Source organism: Drosophila teissieri, chromosome 3R (genome assembly GCF_016746235.2).
Source record: "Drosophila teissieri strain GT53w chromosome 3R, Prin_Dtei_1.1, whole genome shotgun sequence".
Taxonomy (NCBI): Eukaryota; Metazoa; Arthropoda; class Insecta; order Diptera; family Drosophilidae; genus Drosophila; species Drosophila teissieri.
This window is the reverse complement of record NC_053032.1, coordinates 29,771,358-29,790,280: the sequence shown is the minus strand read 5'-3', so window position 1 is coordinate 29,790,280 and position 18,923 is coordinate 29,771,358. Positions and strand designations below refer to the sequence as shown.

The 18,923-nt window shown below is 43.7% G+C and overlaps 1 protein-coding gene across 2 annotated transcripts in view; it reads right to left on the bottom strand.

Annotated features, from left to right (window-relative positions):
• LOC122622562 (transcription factor kayak) overlaps positions 1-7,694 on the bottom strand; it is a 28,030-nt gene extending 20,336 nt beyond the window's left edge. The window contains exon 1 of one of the 2 annotated variants that reach the window (XM_043801112.1): positions 7,050-7,694. In XM_043801112.1, coding sequence (XP_043657047.1) covers positions 7,050-7,679 — 630 coding nt within the window. In that variant the 5' untranslated portion in view covers positions 7,680-7,694. Of the gene's footprint in view, positions 1-708; positions 1,539-7,049 lie in introns of those variants that run through there. The other variant, XM_043801113.1, reaches the window with a different exon arrangement.
• Positions 7,695-18,923: the final 11,229 nt, after the last annotated feature.

The following is an 18,923-nucleotide window of genomic DNA, read 5'->3' as shown; positions in this document are numbered from 1 at the left end:
ACAATTCGGCGAATAATCATAATAAAAAAAGGCAGACGAGTATACGACATGGCAACAACAAAAAACAAAAAAGTTCAATATATTTTTTAAACAAGTTTCCAGACCCAGACCCGTATGTGTGCCGTTTTCTATATGTTTTCGCCTCACAGACAAAGTCGGCCTTAGCATTCAGCAGCTTTCTGTGAGAAATGCTGAGATTCAGATCCAAAAACCGGGGGGAGTACGGAATTATTGCGTTCTATGCAGTACCAGTTTGAACCGCCCGACCGTACCTATCCGCTGCTATTCCACTTCCTCTTCACTGATCCGAGTGAACGGCAATAAAAGCAGATGGTAACGAAGCGGAATATACCCTTTCAGTGTCCGGGTTCAAGCCAAAACCATCTTAACTTTTTTACTAACTTGAGAGGTTAGCTTCACTATCCTTACCAATCTGCAATGGAACTACTAGGCCCTATATTTTCCAGCCTTATCTTGGGCTTATTGGTCAGGTTTCTCTAAACTATCTTAGCATATCTCGGAGTTACGTAGGCTGATATGCCCTATAAGAAAGTTCACTTCTGGAGTTCCCACAAAACTATGCATGTAAATGTGGTTCCACTTGTGGATTCTTCCAGTTGGAGGAGAACCATAGGCTGCGAGGTAAACCCGTTTGCCAGCTGATAATACCCGCGTATGTAGGGTACACAAATAGAGTATCGCACTTACGATAAGATTGCGCGTCGGTGTTGCTATTTTCGTTGTCGCCGTCGATATCGCAGCGCTTAGATCGGCGGGCAGAAAGTCCAGCTCCTCCTCCTCCTCGACCGCCTGGTTCTCCTGGTCCTCCGGGTCATCCTCCTCCATCCTGACCCTGTCCTGTTCCGCCGGATCCGGATCCTCGGGCTTTGTGATGGCGGGCTTTTTCGTTGTGCGCTCCACTTTGACTTTCATTGTTGCTGCTCTCCACTCGGCGATTATAAACAAAACTTACATGTGCAGCTGGCACACTCGCACACAATCATACACCAGCACACACAAGCACGCACACACGCACACACGCACACTCTCTTTTCGCCTTTTTGGCCTTTTCCAGTCGATTCTGTAGATTAAAGTCGGGCGAACCACGCCCCGTACCACGCACCGTTGTTTATCGAACTTTGAACGACTTTAGGTTGAATATTTCGTAATTATCCACGGATTTCTGTCGCTCTTCCGGAAAAGAAGGCGATGTTGTATTGCGAATATCACGATGTCTTGCAATTTTTAGACGGCTTGCTGGGAATGTTCTGGCTTTGCACTTGTGAAAGTGTTAAACAATCAAGTGTAACAACAACAAGTTGGCTGGCTTTGCTTCGGGGGCGGGGGTTCTTTGTCTCGCTCCAACCAACGTGGCTCGCGGCGCGTGCGAGCGGGAGAGCACTAGTGGGCGTGGGGCGTGGGGGGTTGGGTGTTGGGTGGCACTGACGGGGGACAGAGAGAGACGGAGAGAGTGGCGCGAGCGAGAGCGAGAGTGAGAGGGAGACGGCCGCGTGGCTTTCCGCTGCCGTTTGCTGCAGTCGCGTTTCAATAAGTTGCCTTAACAAAAAGCGAAAAATAACTGAACAACTGGCAACTGGCGACGGCAAAAGACCGACCGACCGCTCGCTCCATTCCGCTGCCTCTGCCTCTCCTCTCTCTTTCCCTCTGCAGCGAACAGACGGGTGACGTCTTGGCCATTGCCTCGCACACACACGCGCACACACACACACGCGCAGCGAGCGGCCCACACAGATACACGCACACCAGCGCGAAGCCTGGAAATTCAAGTTGCGTAGATGCCAGGGATGCAGAAGACCTCAAAGCAATCGGAACCAGTTGCAGAGCTGGGATTGCAGAGCTAGAGATACTTTTAATACATTAAAGTAGTATCATTGATAAGTTGTTAAAAAGTATGCAATACAAAATTTTACATGTTTTATTTCGTTGCCTACTTTTATTCAATGATTCCACTTTATTTTCTTAATTGAACTTTTATTAAATATTCTAAGTGTATTTATTTGGGAAATGATTTCTCAGAAATGTAAAGTCCCTGCTAAATTAAAATCACTTCACATGCAACTCACTTGACTTAATTTCGTTTCAATAATGCCAATTAACACCTTGAATTTTTAATTCCCACTTCCGTTAGCCGTCACGGAATTTCACACATCCCAAAAATATCTCCTTGACCACCGCAAAAGCAATGAAAACCAATCGGTAATCAGAAAAATCCATAAAGCCGCCAAAAACCGCATGGAAAAACCCGGCTGAGCGATTTTCGTATGCTCCGCATGAAACTCGCGGCCCTGACGAATATGTGTGTGAAGCAGAGACAACACAATAACTGTCAGAATGATGCGGCGAAAAGGGGAGAGCCAAAGAGAGCGCGATAGAGGAATCAATCTCACAGATACAGATACAAGTTGAATGTCGGTCAGTTATCGCATGCGATATTTGATTCAGAAAGAGAGTGGCTCGATTTCGAGTGCGATTCACTTTCCACTCAACTCAATGTGAGTGCACTCGAAGTGGCAATTTGGCGCGCAGCTCGTTTGTTGACATTTTCCACTTGAAGATACGTTTTTGTTTTGGTTTCTCCATTCTCTCTCGATGCCTCACTCCCCCCCCTCAAAACGACCACTCAAGAGAGCGGACCAGTTGCCCGGGCGGGCACATGTTGGATTTGGTTGGTTTTGAATCCGATTTGTGTGTTATGTATGCCAAAGTGGCGCGGCACGCATCGCCACTCTGAAATGGATGACGGCGATGAGTCATCGGGGTTTTACCCACGGATACATGGGCATAAATACCAATACAGCGGCAACTGGAGAAACTGAGAAACTGCCGTGGGCCGCCCGCAATCCACAGATATTCAGAGACTTTCAGGGGCTCAGATATGCGGACAGGTTACCTGTGTTTATTCCCCTTCCATTTACGATTCCAACGCCAATTGGCGCCCAATGCAAGTGCCACACGCCGAATAATTCAGCTAAATTTACACCAATCTGGAGAAATCGGGTCTTCGATATTATCATATTCTTTTCAGATCAGCTTTGTGATGTTACAAAATATGGTGAAATAGCGCAATTGATTAAAGTTTCTTCTTTTGCTGTTGTTATATTAATATCTCAAGCTGGGAAACCCATCAAAGGTTTTCTCCCAGTGCAGACATTTGCCGATTGAGGTCAGTTAATGAGTGCGAGTATCTGCGAGATGCATTTGGGCGCGTGCTAAATGCTAAATGTGTATATTAGCCCGAAGAAATGCGCCGCACACGCATTAATATCCGTTTCCATTTCCATTCCCATTCAGATTTCGATGCCGAGTGCGAGTGCGATGCGATGCGCTGGCCATTAGGTGAGGTGTCCAGGTAGTCGAAATGTTTTGTGGCCATTAGCTGGCCAGTGAGACTGAGACTTCGACTGAGACTCCTTTCACAGCACGAGCCCGATAAGCCATGTCTGAGTGCCTGGCGACGCCCTAGCACTTCCCAATCCAGAATTCCCGATTCTGGACTCCAAACGAGGGATATATGTGCACATGTACATGTGCATGTGGGGGTTGAATGCCTTTTTCTCGATGCTAATGTGGCTGTAATTTGCCAGGCGACTTCACGGGGGCAACTCCGATTAGGTTACCATTCTAGCTCATATTTTATGGGGCAGGAATTCGCTGGAAGTGCCGATCCAAATCGGAAGCGGAAACTTCCGATTATGTACAGCTTATCACTAGAGTCTAGTGTATTTTAGTTTTTATTTTATTTAAAAGAAACTAACAAGCGAAAAAGAGAGCCGTAGTACAATAAAGTACAATGTAGTACAATGACTCGTGGGGAACTTGAACAGAACATTATCATTATATCAGGGATATAATTAAATATTTAAAAAGACATTGATTTTCAATTTGTTCACAAAGTATTTATTTTAAGACCTGTATAAATAAGTTCACCTGTCAAACACGTGCAGCAAACATTTGTTTTCCCAATCAATTTAGATTTACTCTGAACTCGATTCAGTGTTTGCCTCCCAAAGATTAAATTACATTATAATTATATGTATATTTCACTTCAAGTGCTTGACTGCCGTTCAATTTATTTAAGTCCACACAACTTGAGTGCATACTTAATTATTTACTCGGCGATATGATCGCTTGAATAATGTTTACATTGATTAAAGTTTCGATCACGTCATGGAGCGACGTCATCGATGCGCCAATAAGTCACTGAGCTCCCAGAAAACTGCTTGTATTTCTTGGTATCGAATGAATAAGCCAAGAAAGTCCCAGGTATTCGAAAACAATCGGGAATTTAATGTTCGAGTAGGGATCTATACAAGGTATTAATCATATTCAGAGCTATTTCCGCTGCAACAAAAGTTCACGTGCAATTTCAAATGAAAAGTGCTTGCTTTTTTGCACTTTTTGCAGTGGATGTAAGGCAACTTCAAGGACAAACACTTTCCCAGCAATCGATAGAAAAATAAATCCCAAAACAATCGCGCTGCAAATCCAAGAGACCTTCACTCAAAAACAGCTGATTATTGGGTCCGCTAATGGGTTTGAAGTGGGGAGGCGGTGGGGCGGGGCGTGGCTGTTAGCCAACTAGCTGCAGCTTAAATGATTAAGAAAACTTAATGAGTTTGTTGTAGAACCGTTTTGCAGCCAGAAACGAGGCAGAAACAAATCGAGCGACGCTCATTAAAAAATTAAGCATACGGAATAATAACAGATATGGCAACAATAAAACCTAAACGACTGCAAATTAAAGTTGTTAATTTCGAGCGCTTAATTGTTTTTGTAATAATTAATAACAACAAAACAGAGAGGCCACAAATTGCCTCACACATTAAAAGCCAACAACACAAGTTCAAGGACAGCTCTAAAATCAACATAAAAGTTTCCATTTCCAAAGGGCTTAATGTCGACTTAAGAGTTTCCCAAGCACTTAAGACTTTCATGGCATATATTTTTCTGGAAATCGATAAAACAAATAAACAAATGGCTTATCTTTATAAATTACCCCACTTCAAGGGTAAATATTATACGAATAAAACGATAATGATGATTCTGTTGAAACAGGAGTGTTCTTAATGTGAATGATTTGACATACTATTTCCCAGCTTTTCAGAGTCTTTAGGTGAAGGGAATTCCCTATAGTTTTTCATATCCGTTTTCAGATCCATAAAATAATAGCAATATCTAATCAAAACCCGCAACCTAATGATTCAGCACCCGCTGGAGAATCTCGCCGGCATCTTGCTGATAGTTTGCCTGTTTGATTGCCCTGATTGATAAGCAACCGTATGACCCATAGGCAAATAGCAAGCCTAACCACTGCGAATCGATTTGGCCTAGTCATGGCAGCTCGCCACAAGGTGGCCCACACCGAGGGCCGAAGATAAGTGGCGAGAATCAGCCCGTTTCCGAAACCCAAGCCCACACACATGGTACTCTACAAGTATGTACTGTGAATGTGGTCTGGAGTGTTCGGCTCATGGCATTTCCGTTCGACGTTTTCGCTTTCCAGCTGAGTGTGTGCTTTTTCTCTCCCAGCCATGCGGACTCGTGGACTCGGGGCTGTTTACGGTGCTAACACTTCCTGGCCAGCGGTTCGTGACTATGTCGGTGGCTTCTTATCTGGAGGAAGGTGCTCCGGATCGGCTTACGGCGTGCGTTCGCTGTCACCGTGCTCAGGTGGTTGTTCAGGTTGTCGTTCAGGTTGTCGTATTCCCGGCCAGAAGGTCTGCTGGCAGGTCTGATTGTGTTCAGAGGCAGAAGCGTAGACTTTCCGTCGCGACACGGACACATGTGGGCATGCATCACCGCCGTATTTTTACCCCATGACGCTATCAGGTGCGGGGACTCTAGAGCGGCGACGATCGCCCAGATTAAACGACAAGCAAAGGGGTTTTCTGCCAAAAGATAATGCCCCTGTGACGGCAATCGCACAAAAAGACACACATGCCAGCTATCACTTTGCCTTGAATATTTTCGAGTGGATTTACGGAGAGTGATACCTACTACTTCCTAGCTAATAACAAAGGTATTTCCAGGACTGATTTGCTTCAAAATAAAACAAACAACTGTTGCAAATTAATTATAATGTGAATCTGAAATCGATTTCGGAAATGCATACTAATCATATGAATTGCGATGTGCCTGCCTGCGTGACTTTAGCCACATAATTGTAATAATTGATCTGATTTCAGCAGCTTTAAATACACTTGAAACTCGTGAGGGCTAAAATTAAATGTCACCAACGAGAAGTTGCTGTAATGGGGTGAAAACAGGTCAACATCACTTTTGAGAGGTTAAATAAACCCTTTTGTGATCGCTTAACTCTGTAACTGTCTGCTGGCTTAATTTAAATTTATTTAAATCGCCTCTATATATATTTGCAAATTACATATACGTATATATGGAGATCCAGTTTGTTTTTTGTTCGCAGTTGAAACAAATTAAATTACGCGAAATGTATTTTTTATTGTTTGTTTTATTTACTTATCCCCATATTTTGTGTGTATGTGTGCTTTTTTTTTTGGGGAGTGGCTTTCCCACGCCACAGCGAGCAGTAAATATTTATTTGAGATAAAGTAAGTATGCGCGCTTAATTTTTGGGGAACGCTCCGCTCCACATGTCGTATGCGCGACGAAAGCTCAAGATCAAGTATACGCCCCCTTGCCGCCATTTTGGCTAGTTTTCCCAGCTCTGAAATTCCCACTATCGCACACAACTAGGCCGCAATTAAAAACAATGCAAAAAACCAACGGAAACAAAAGCAAGTAAGACCTCAACTTGGGGCGAAGCGCCGCCCACCAAACCGCGAAACAAAAGCATCCACAAATCATGAGCTCTGGGATGAGGGAGACGGCCAATCATAATGCCGCCTTGTGTACTCGTAACTGCATGCTACACTGAGCGCAAATGGGATTACTGAGACTCTTGGCGAGTGTCTGATCTATACTCAGTATGAGTTTCGCATATAAACCCTTATATTGGAGTGTCTCGAGAATCGGATACAAACAAGTCAAGTATTAACTGGCCCACTTACTTGTCTGCTCATTTGAAGGGATGCATAATCCTGCCGCTGATGCTGCTGCTGCTGCTGATGCGCCTGATGCTGCTGCTGCGCCTGGAGTTGCTGATGCGCTGCTGCTGCCACCACTGCTGCTGTTGTGGTGGTGGGCGCCAGGAATTGCTGCTGTTGCTGCTGCTGCTGCTGGTGGCACTGGTAGAAGTGATTGCTGGATTGGGATGTTGTTGCGGGCACTAGATGCTGCTGCTGTTGCGTGTAGTTGTTGTAATTGGGTTGCATGTACTGCGTTTGCTGCTGCTGCTGTTGTTGCTGTTGTTGCTGTTGATGTTGCGTCAATTGCTGATTGTAATTGACATTCATGCTGTTATTGTTGTTAATGTGGCGCTGCTTGTTGCAATCGGTTATCCAGGAGGCGGCACGCAGTTGCTGCTGCTGCTGTAGCTGCAACATCGTGTTGTTGCTGCTGATATTCGCATTGTGCCCGTTTGCCCAAATATAATTATTATCGGGCGAATTGTGCTGCTGCTGCTGCTGTAGCTGCTGCTGCTGCTGCTGATGTTGCTGCAGCAGTTGATGCTGCAGTTGCTGCTGCTGCTGCAGTGCGTTGTTGTTGTGCTGCATCTCGGTGGCCTTTAGTGCAATCATTCAACGGGCAACAAATTGTCAGCGTTTATCACAAGATGCTGCAATTTCCTGCTCTCCTTTGTTTGTTGCTTACTTCTGTTATTTTTGCGAACTTATTTTTGGCTTGATTTATCGCTGCTCGTGTTTTGTTTGCCGCACTTACTACATGTATTTTTAATTGTACGAAACTTAGTAACACGCTTTTGTTTGGCTATAAATAATTTTTGGCAATTGGTTTGGATTGAGGGGTTTTGTTAAGTACTATTAAGGCGTAATGCAGGCACTTTATGTCAGAAATTCACTTGTTAGTCTCAAAATATTTTTACAGAAGTTTCACTTTACGTATCTTATTTCTTAGATTTCCCAATTATAAGTTTTTATCATTTGTTTGGCTATACTTTTCATGTTTAACCTGCGATTTATAGTAGTATTAAATACTTTTCCTCATCGACTTATTGACTCTAGTGACTATTGGTATTTTTGCTCCAATTTGCGGGACAGAAGTCTCCGAAGATATTTACACAGAAAGTTTTGCTGCTTGCGAATGAGTTCCTGGCAATTTCACGCTGATGAGTCAACCGCTACATCAGTTTGCATATTTTTGAAATGCGGTTTATTAAGTTCGCGATCGATTGTCCGCCCCTCGGATCGATTGGCAATTTTCGATATGCGATTTCCGATCAGCACGTGCGGGCCAAGTGGCTGGGTAACGGTAAACGAGGCGTAAACAAACACCGAATCGGGCAAACAAACACGGATTAAATTACGTGATTTAGCCATAAACAGGCGACGGAATCGAAAAAACCAGACACTGCATGTTCTTTTTAGATACACATATGTACGCAAGTAAGTAACTAAGTGCTTTTCGCTAGCCAGACATCCAGTTGCTTTTGTTATTTTTCGAATTAAATCTTTCACAGCACGTTCTCGTTCTCAGTCGCCGCCAACTCGCGTTGTTCGAATTCGAATTATTTGGTTTTTTAGAGCCAGGACCGAACCGAATGACTGACTGACTGGAGGCAAGACGTCCACACGGCAGCGCGGCAGAAAGTGTATTAAAACTGAAAATGAAAATTTTGATAAACCTGCGCTCAAAGGCGCACACACACACGGCCGCACACACACACGCGCACCACCGAAGGCGGCCGAGGGCAGCCGACGCGAGCCGAAGTGCAATCGCGATCACTGTGTTTTCTGTTTTTCGCGTTCGTTTTTTGGGGGGCTTTCAATATTTTACTCGCTGCGCTCCGAAAACCAGGTAAAAAACTGCGCTGAAAGGCTACTAAATGCGAAAACCCAAACAGTAAAAACAAAATATAACACACGAGCCGAAGAAACAAATTATTACGAGGCGCGTTTTATTTCGGCTCTTTCGCTCTTTTTTCCACCTTTTCCACTTTTTTTTTCGTTTATTTGTGACTAATCTCGCATGTGCGGGGTGGTCCAGTGTTTGAATTTCGCCAACACCTCTGCTGCTTCCCGACACTTTTCGTACCCTCTATTGCGATTTGGCGCCAATTGGCTGAACTAGCCGATCCGCTCCGTGCGCCCGTCCATAGATCACTGCGAACTGTCGCCGCCGACGTCTTCTTGGCTGCCTGCGTCGCCGCCATACAACTATGGGTATGACTAATCCCCGCTGGCACGCGGCGGCGGCGGCAGCGGCAGCGGCTCCAACTACAACAACAGTACTGTACAATAACAGTATGTAGAACAGCCGCAGCAGCAGCGCCTCTAGCAACTACAACAACAAGTGCGATCGGAAGGCGGCAGCTTTTCAGGAGCACAACAAACAGCAGGGCGGTGGTTCCAGGTCAATCATAATTGGAAACACTCAATATTTATTTAGCTTTTTTATGGGAACTAGATTTATTATTCCACAGCGCACTTGTATGGAAACATATTTATAGCCAAATATATTTATAGTTCTAGTTTAGATAAATGTAACCTTAGACAAATAGATGGGCATATAATAGACGTTGAAGCTTTTTTATGATATTACCACATGTGATATATGTACATACATATATTAAATCACCTTTCTTTTCTTAATCCCTTTCTTGACTGCAGTTATATGATAAGTTTTAGTTACTTGTTTACCCAATGTAAAACTTAAACTAGTTCTATAAAAAACCTTTTTATAAACAAACCATTATATTTACTTGCTGCATTGATTACCAGTTTCACAGCCTTAAAATAGCTGAAGTGCTCAGCACTGCCTATCAAAATATCTCTAATTCTCCCCCTCCCTCACCTGTGTTCAAAATTTTGTTTTGCTGATTGTTAATCTATGCAACAACAACAACAGCTACAAGAACAACAACCACAGAGGGGATCACTAAAATATGCGCGACGTGCCCACTTTTTTGCAGCGGCGAAATTTGTTCTTGTTTTTTTCGCTGCCCGCTTGCTGTTGTTGTAAATGCATTTTAATCAGCGTGCTGTTGTTGTTGTTGCCTTTATGCGACACCTTGCGAAAATGCAAATGATCCTGGCACACACACGCACACACTCACATGCGGGGACTCCAACACACGTGCACTGACAGTTTGTCACGCTCTCTGCGCGCTGCCTCTCTCCTGCTCTCTCTCTCTCTCTCTTTTACCTGTGCGAATGTTAATTGAAGAATTTATTGTTGTCTCATTGTTGTATTGTTGTATTTCAGCCTGGCGACGGCGGCGGCCGCTTTTTTTTCTTCAAATTTTATTTGTCGGGTTTAATTATGACAACAGCAACAACAACCAGTCAGCGCCAGCCGATCATTGACTTTTCTGCTCTGGCGTCACATAGTTTTTGTTTTTGCCCGCTGTTTCTGTCCCAGTGGTTCTTGTTGTTGTTATTCCTTGCTGCTGGAAGTCGTTTTTGGCAAGAAAGAGAGAGACAGAGTGAGAGAGGGAGTGATGGGGGGTGGCCTCGTGGTAGTGCGTGGGCGGAGAGCGGGAGAGTAGCATGAACTTTGGGCCTGTTACCGTTTAACTTTTGCGCTTGACAACAAAAGGGAGAAAGGTTACACCGCAAACAAATTAGAGCTCATTAAATTTTAGCATTGATCATATGCAAATATTAAGAAATAAATTAATGTTTTTTTACAAACACAATTGTTTTGCTTATGATTAAACTAAGTTAAATTCGTCATGCGTTTAATGACTCACGATAAGAATTTTGATTATGATACGCTTGACATTTCAGAATCTTTCTATCCTTTATTTTTACGAAATTATTTCTACCAAATTTTCAAAATAAAATATATACACAAAAAAAAAGCTTTTCTTGCTCTGCATCAGCGGGCTTAAGGGTTTTATTTTCCTGCTGATTAAAATTAATAAAAACGCGGAATTTGCATATGCACAGCCCCTCCGAAAGAATTGGTGGTCGCTCGCAAACATTTTTAATCCAGTTGCATGCTCGTTTAGTGGACAACCGACACCACCCCACTCCACCCCACCCCACAACCAACCTCCCACCCACCGCAAACACTGGGCGAACTTTGGCGACCCGTTGACATGTTAATGACACTTTTATAACGCCAACAACAACAGCGCCAACAAGCTGGCAACAAAAACAAAGTCGGATGCAACATTCTCCATTGTTTATGGAGCGAGCAGCGCGAGGATACAAATTGTTTTTATTCCGTTTTTGGCGAGGGAGCGGTCCCATCGCCGCAAACACTTACGCACAAGTAAATACCGCAGCGAGTGTGTGCAGCTACACTGCAAGAAACACTGAGATTACAAGAATATTGAGTAAAGATATTAAGTAATGTGCAGGTAACCTATGCATTTTAATAAAAAACAATATTATTGGTAATACAATAATGTAACACACATTTTTTGTTTAAATTTAATAGTAATTTCACATTAAAACATTTTTTTCAGTCTACCGAACGCATTTATTCCATTGACGTGTGGCGGGGCTTTAAGTCATTTTTGATGTACGAGTTGTTCTTGTTGCTGCTGTTGTTATATTTCGTGTATATTTGCGTTAATAATAAGCGCGAAAGGTAACGGGTACAGTGAACTCGAAACACGTACAGTGCGTACACCTTTAATTGCACTGCGAACGCGTTTGTGTGCGCCACTCAATGAAACAGCCAGTTTGCTTAGTTATTGGTATAGGTGCATCGCAACTCACGCGAACATAACGAATATTGCGAATATTGGGAGCCAAAACAGAAGAGTAACCCAAGAAATCTGCGAAGAATTCACAGAAGAATTCTGCGGGGCGCCCAAGAACAGAAGCCGTTCTTCTGCAGTTGCCGTGGGCGTTCCAAGTCGCACGACTTCGCCGGCTTCTTTGGGGCGTTAAAAGTCGCTGGAAAATCACAGCACAGAGAAAAATTACACCCTATTTGTCTAAAAATTTGAATGGTTTTAAATTATATTTTGTAAACAAGGTAAAATCTTGGGGAGTAGTAGCTTGAGTCAGCTTCCATTTCCCGTTGAGCATTAAAAAATCAAAAATATTTTATGCTAAGGGAATATTGTGGGTGAGTAAACGACATTATTCATAGTTATTTCTGGTAATCATAAAACAAAGCGCAGTAAGTAAGTTAGTCATAATATTAAATCTTGAGGTTATGGAAATACATAATTTTCGTACTTGAATTGTCCAGCTAAATCTATCTGAAACGAAATCAGATCACTCATGAGTGAAAAATGTTTCATTTGAAATTCAAAACATAAGTAATCGGTGTACTATCAGTGGCTTAAAAAGTAACCTTCAAGTAGTGCAATGACCTATTAAGAAATTCTCTACTTGATATGTAGGTTTACCACTTTTCCTTACCAGCATTCTCACTTTAGCTATCCGATTTATCGCGGTGCTGCTGAGGTCGTGTCCGCTGCTTGCCTTGGCCTCATTCCGGGCCACCTTTCCAGTGTCTTCTGTTGTTGTGGCCGAATCTGCATCTGGTTCACCAGTGCGCTCATCGGCAGCTGGAGGAGATCGGCGGCATGCCAGCGGAGCTCTGGACTGCGGATGCCACCTGGGTTCAAGTGCAGCTCCTAGGGGTTTTCCTGCCGCTCGGAAGCGCGACTTGCGTTGCGCATTGTTGTTGCTTTTATTAGCACGTTTCGCCTTTATGATCGTAGCGTGATTTCTGCGTTCTGACCGCTTTGTTGCTGCTGCTGCTTCTGCTTTATTGCGCCGCAGCCTTTTGTATTTTTTTTTGTATTTTCTGTATTTTTATTGTAGTTTCGGCAACAGGTGTGGCCCCAAGCCACCGGTACGTTGAACCCCACGCGGGTTATGTTCCCATCCCCATCCTGTCCGCCTCCTCAACCCGATTACCATTTCCCCTTTTTCCGGGCCAGCCATGACGTGTTGCAGTCCGAATCCTTATCTGTGGTGGTCTCCTTAAACCAATGACGTCTTCGGATTTTTCACCCCATTTCTCGAGTTCCCCGATATCGCTACTGACGTCTATATGACTCATCCCAGAAGCGAAGAGAACTGCTATCTAAGCCATTTTAGAGAGCAGCATTGTCAATGCGGTATTGGTTTATGGCACTAGCCAACACAAGATCGATTTCGATTGAATGTGGTTTCAAAGGTAGCTAACGCCTTGTGAAGCAACTCCAACTGCACCAAGTGGTTGGCTTAGTAAACTCGCAAACATTTCCGATTAATTTAAGTTTATCATAATATGCTTCAGTTTTTATTTTATGCATTTTTTTAACTTCACGGAAATGCTTTTCGATTAGATGAGCTTCTTAGAATCAACCATGAGAATTTTACGGAAGTTAAATAAGTTAAGTTAAATACTTTTCAAAGAATTGCTTATATTTTGGCAATTTAGATAGAACCTAATGGGAATTCCTATCTGCGTATGTACTGATAAGCAAGGAGCTTGCAGTTTATAACTTTGTGGAGCAATTTCCTGTAAGCTAGTGTAACTTCTTGCTCTCCCTCTCTCTCTCTCTCTCTGTGTCTTTGTTGGACTACCGGACCTAGGTCTATAAATATTGCGTATTCCACGCGGTGGCCGTGCTCCAAAATCGAGAGCCCTTAACTCATCCATCCACTCACAACAATTGGCGGTCGCGCGAACAAAGCGAAGCCCAAATGGTTTAATGCCTTGCCAAAACAACCATAAAACCAAAAGGCCTGCCCCGAAAACAACAGCCACAAGCCGCTAAACAAATCCAAGCCAGAATCTGAAACAGCAACAGAACAGTACAGAAACAGAGAAAACAAAAAGTTCAGATTGGTTCTGGTATTTTTATGCCCCTCGCTCGAAAGTGTCCGACGCATATTTCAACTTGTCAGGCGAAGAAAAGACGGCGACCAGCGAAAAAAAATTAAAAAGGCTCGTAAAGCTGAAATCAGCAAAGCCGTTTCGAGGGTAATTAATCGCCAACGCCGCCGCCGCCATCGTCGCACATGGAGATCGGCATCGGCATCGGGATGGGGATCGAGATGGTGATGGGGATGGGGATCTTGCCAGAGGTACGGACGGAAATACTGACGGACGGACGGATCATCATCATCCAAACCCCGAAAAGAGCAGCCCCAGCAGAACCGATCCCAAAAGCCAGGCAAGAGCCAAAAGCTGGAAGGCGCCTCGATTCGGAATAGGGGATTGGTTGGACAGCAAGTGACTATGTACATACTTGTTTATATGCCAAAGAGTCTAGCTAAGATGGCAGTTTAGCTTAGAAAACATTGTAGATCTCAGTTAGTTCGTTTACTTCTCCAAGACATGCTATTACATTTTCACCTCGAAACAAGAACAAGGTTAAAGAATTCGTCATCTGGCTAAAACAGCACTAGATATAGATCACACGGGACACACGGGACAAAGTCCAGCCTATATCTGCATTCCGGAAAGACCTTTTAATGAAGTCATAAAAAGCGAGTGAATCCTAATCTCCGGTGAATGGCGTACGTGTCGCTCCTCTACGGAACTATGGATGCACCCGTGGGCCAACGTAATCGACATAAAGTCGGCAGCTATAGAATTTCACAACTATCTTAGACGCTTGTGTTCGTTTTGGCTTTCGATTTGGCCGCTTGGTCTTGGCCGTTTTGGGATTCGATTTTACCCCATTTTGTGAAATTGAATTTATTATTTCGCAAGTTTAGAGTTCGCTGCGACTGCGAACACATGCGTGCACAGAGAAAAGTTTATGCATTCTTAATATGATGATACTTTAATTTATAACAAGGTATTACTTTTAGTCTGGTAAAAGTATGTATGATGGATAATAGAAGATAAACTTTTACTTTCATAATATTACTCTTAATAACTGAATGGCTGACTGAATGAAGTTAAAACGTGAAAATATTTTAGAGTGTTTCTAGTTCCACCCGTTCCATGGTTTTTTTTCCTGTGCATGTGGCAAGCGCGACAATGGCAGCCTGTAATTGACCCACTTTCGGAGGTGGAGCGACGCGGGGCAGTGGGGGCGGGGGTGGTGCAGGACAAGGGGCTCTGTTTTGGGGGTGCCAGGTGCTGGGTGGTGGGTGGTGGGAGGTTTGTCAGCTGGCCATCGCCATCGAAATCAACACGTGTGCGGCAAGCCTCGAATTGTGCGCCAATTCGCTGCCATTTACATTGTGTCTTGTGCATGTGGCCAAAAACCAGTTTCCCGTGGCTCCCAAGTGTCCACAAGCCCCCCTCTGCGGGCTGCCCCCCCTCTGGTCCACCACCTTTGGCAGCACGTTTTCATTCATCGACAACAAACTGTTGCATGCAGCCGCCAGTTGTAAATTTATTTACTTATTTGTTTACAGCTCGCGATGTCCGTGGCAGTGCTGCCGCCATCTGGTTAATTTATAGCTTAGAAACTTACAAAGAAAAAATATGTAAGTGGTGATACGTGGAATTTAATCAAATCCCTTAACTTGTTTAATATGTGCTACAGAAGTAAAAGAGGGAGAAACTTACAAAGAAAAAATATGTAAGTGGTGATAAGTGGAATTTAATCAAATCCATTAACTTAATTTGTGCTACGGAAGTAAAAGAGGCGGAAGTGTGAGTCAAAGATTGTGAATTAGTCAAAGCGATTTTGCAGCTTACATTCCAAGAAGTTTACATTCTTGTATTATAAAATGAACCAAAAACTTTACTGCCTCTGTTAGGTTTTTTGGCTTCATAGCAAGGACTTTTCCAATAGAGACAGCCTTTTAGTGGCCAATGCGACATCTCTGATCTCTGTGGCGCTCGTGCCGAACTTGTGGAACACTTGGACTTCTGGTGGCCACGGTTCGCCATGCTAGCCCACTGGTGACTCATCCGTATCGTCTTGTCTGCGGTCTGGACTCCCCAGCGGAATTATCAATTCGGGCACGCACCGCACTCGCCTCCTCGGTCCAAGACCACATAGTCAGGCAGAGCACGGGCGATATTCAGCGCCTTATCGCGGTTTGGTGCCTGCGGTTTTCCTTTCTATGGAAGCCCCGGTCTAACCCCTTCATCCGATCCCCAATAGCTCTTTGTTTGCCTTGGGGGCTTGTCCATTTGCACGGACCAATATTGGTTCATCGCAATTATTACCTGCCTGTTTGCACGTATTTGTACAAAACGGAAACTTGCTCAAAGTGCGTAAATACTCGTATGTACGCTCAAGCGTGGCCTTATTCGGGGTTAATGCCGGGAAAACCCCATGAGTCATATGGGAAACTTCACTTTTCTGTACGAGTGCTCCTTCAATTTTAAGGTATAAATAAACTCGTGGTCAAATAGAACGTGTTAGATAAACACCTTATCTTTATACGAGGATGTACTATACTTGGTTATTTGATATATAATATGTTAAAATTGTAACCTGATGTAGATGATGTAGACAAACATCACCAGCTCAGTGCAGGGCATCGGATAGTCGATGCTTAGCTCATTTCAGTAGAGCCGTATAAATGATATCTTTTTGTAAGAATGTGCAGCACTTTTTCCTGAATAGGGTCAAGATTTATAAGCAAAACCTTTAATTATTTGCTTTAGTAATGCCTATTCCTTTGCAGGTGATAAATGATAGTTATTTCTGTAATTAAACAGACCGCCCTTGAAAATGCAGTGGCAAATGGAGCTTGTAAATATGAGAATGATTTATTCGAGCCAAGTTAAGTCAGTATGTCATCACCCACAGTGGGTGGCAGTTGGGCAGGGGATTTTCAGAATGCAGGGGCTGTGTAAATGCTAAAGAGACCGCTCCTAGAAATGGCAACAAATGTAGCGACATTACCACTGCGAACTGCAGCTAATTTGAAATTTTAAACAATTTTTGCAACGACTGCAGCGGCGCAACAACAAAAGACGCCGAAAACAAAGCCACAGGCGAGTCGAGCGGAGCGTTGCGCTTTGATTGAATTGAATGCGCGAAAATTGTGGAAGTCAAAGTCGCGAAATAGGAAAAAACGAAATTTGAAAGGCATTTTGGGTGGCATGGAATTTAAACTTAAATTAAATTATTGAAGGTAGATATTTTCAAAACTAATTATTATAAAAACTTACAGGATCCAAATCAGGGATCAAAATTTGTTATACACATTAAAAAAAAAAACCTTAAAAGTTAAAAGAATAAAAATCTTTGCTTTTTTGCTTTTTATTTATTTTCCTGAATTTTTTGCCTCCTTGCTATCCCAGTGCCAACATACCCCGCCGCATTTACGATCGCAGGGTAGCGAAAACAAATGGCAATTGTAATAGTAAGAGCGTTTAATGCATTTTGCGAGAAAATTATGCGAGTTTCGTATAGAGTATAGAGTTGTTTGGAACCGCCGCACACCTGCGTGCCAAATCGCATGGCTCCAATATATCGGTGACAAATCCGAGCATCGCTGGCTGCAGTCACTCAGTCATTTGCCTGCACTTTAATGAGCGCCGAATGAATGCCAAAGATGCTGTACACTGGCACTGGCACTGGCACTGGCACTGGATGGTTGCAGGGCAGCCGGAATTACCATAATGATCTCAATATTTGCTCAACTTTATCACGACGACCATTTAATTGCCCACACCCGTGCAACGGGCTAATCGCCGCCTGTTCGCTTCATTTTCAGCCGCTCAGCACTGCAGCACCAGCACTTCAGCACAATTAGACACGCGAGGGGCGGCAGCCAGGGCGTATGAGTAATGCGAGCGAAGTGCAGCGATTCTATCGCCAGGGTCTGGTCCTCCATCTGGGCTATCTGAAGTCAGTGCCTATTAATAGCATTCCGCGATCGCAGCCCATTTTTGTTGTACTCTGTTTTCTTAGCCACCACCCTCAACTTGGCGGCACTTATTTTAGACACCACTAACCGGAGCATTTGTGGCACTGGGCGAGGCAATTACTCACGGCAAGGGCAGCTCCGTCAACAGATTTGGCAGCTGCTCCACTCCGGGGAGGCGGCCAACTGGGGAGCAACATCGGTGGCAACAGAGGTGCCTCAACGGGGGTGCTTAATAAGAGTAATCTATAAAGGAATATCGCTACTTGCTGTAAATCATTAATGAAACAAACCACTTACTCGAAACTATAAATTTGTATAGGTTATCATTAGTATGCTCTATTTATTTATTTAACTTTCAAGGAACCCCCTTGACAGCGCCCCTGTGTGGCAGACCCAATGCAACGTGCAACAAATTAGCTGCGAAACGGGCGCGTGAGAAAAACAAAGTTGTGCGGTCGCAGGTCTTAAAATAGTTCGCAAAACGTGACGTGACATTGGGGATTACCAAGAAGCACCAAACCGGGCAGATTGACTCATTTTAATGAGTCCAGTGGGCGGAGTGCGAAGTGAACCTCGCCAGATTTGGCTTCTGTAGCTCTCATAAGTATGCTATAAAATCTTGCAGCACCAAATCTCAAAACTGTAACGCAATGGGCATAGAAATAAAATTAGGATTATATCATACATAAATTTAGAGCACTATGTAGTATCAGCGGGAACGGGAAATGCTGTAAGATAATGTTCCAAATAAATGTACGCGCAAGAAGGCATTCCAGAGTCTTTATCAAAATGTTTACACACAAAGTTCAAGTTCGAGTAGCTCGCAAAAAGCCTTGTAGTAAATAAAAAACAATTTCGCCATCTAACCATCTGAACTGTCCTCGGCAAACGGCGAAAAGCAGCTGCGCCAACTGCAAACGGCACGTCATAAACAAAGACTTGCGTTGGGATTGTTGCAATTACCGAGTGGCCATTGGAAACATTTGCCAAAACAGATGCCATTGGCCAACCAAATATGTTTGTACGTATGTATTTCCAATCGCATGTGCATCAATCTGAGCCATTTAGATTGGCATTTGGCTGGAACGCACGTTTTCACTTACCTGTGCGGTT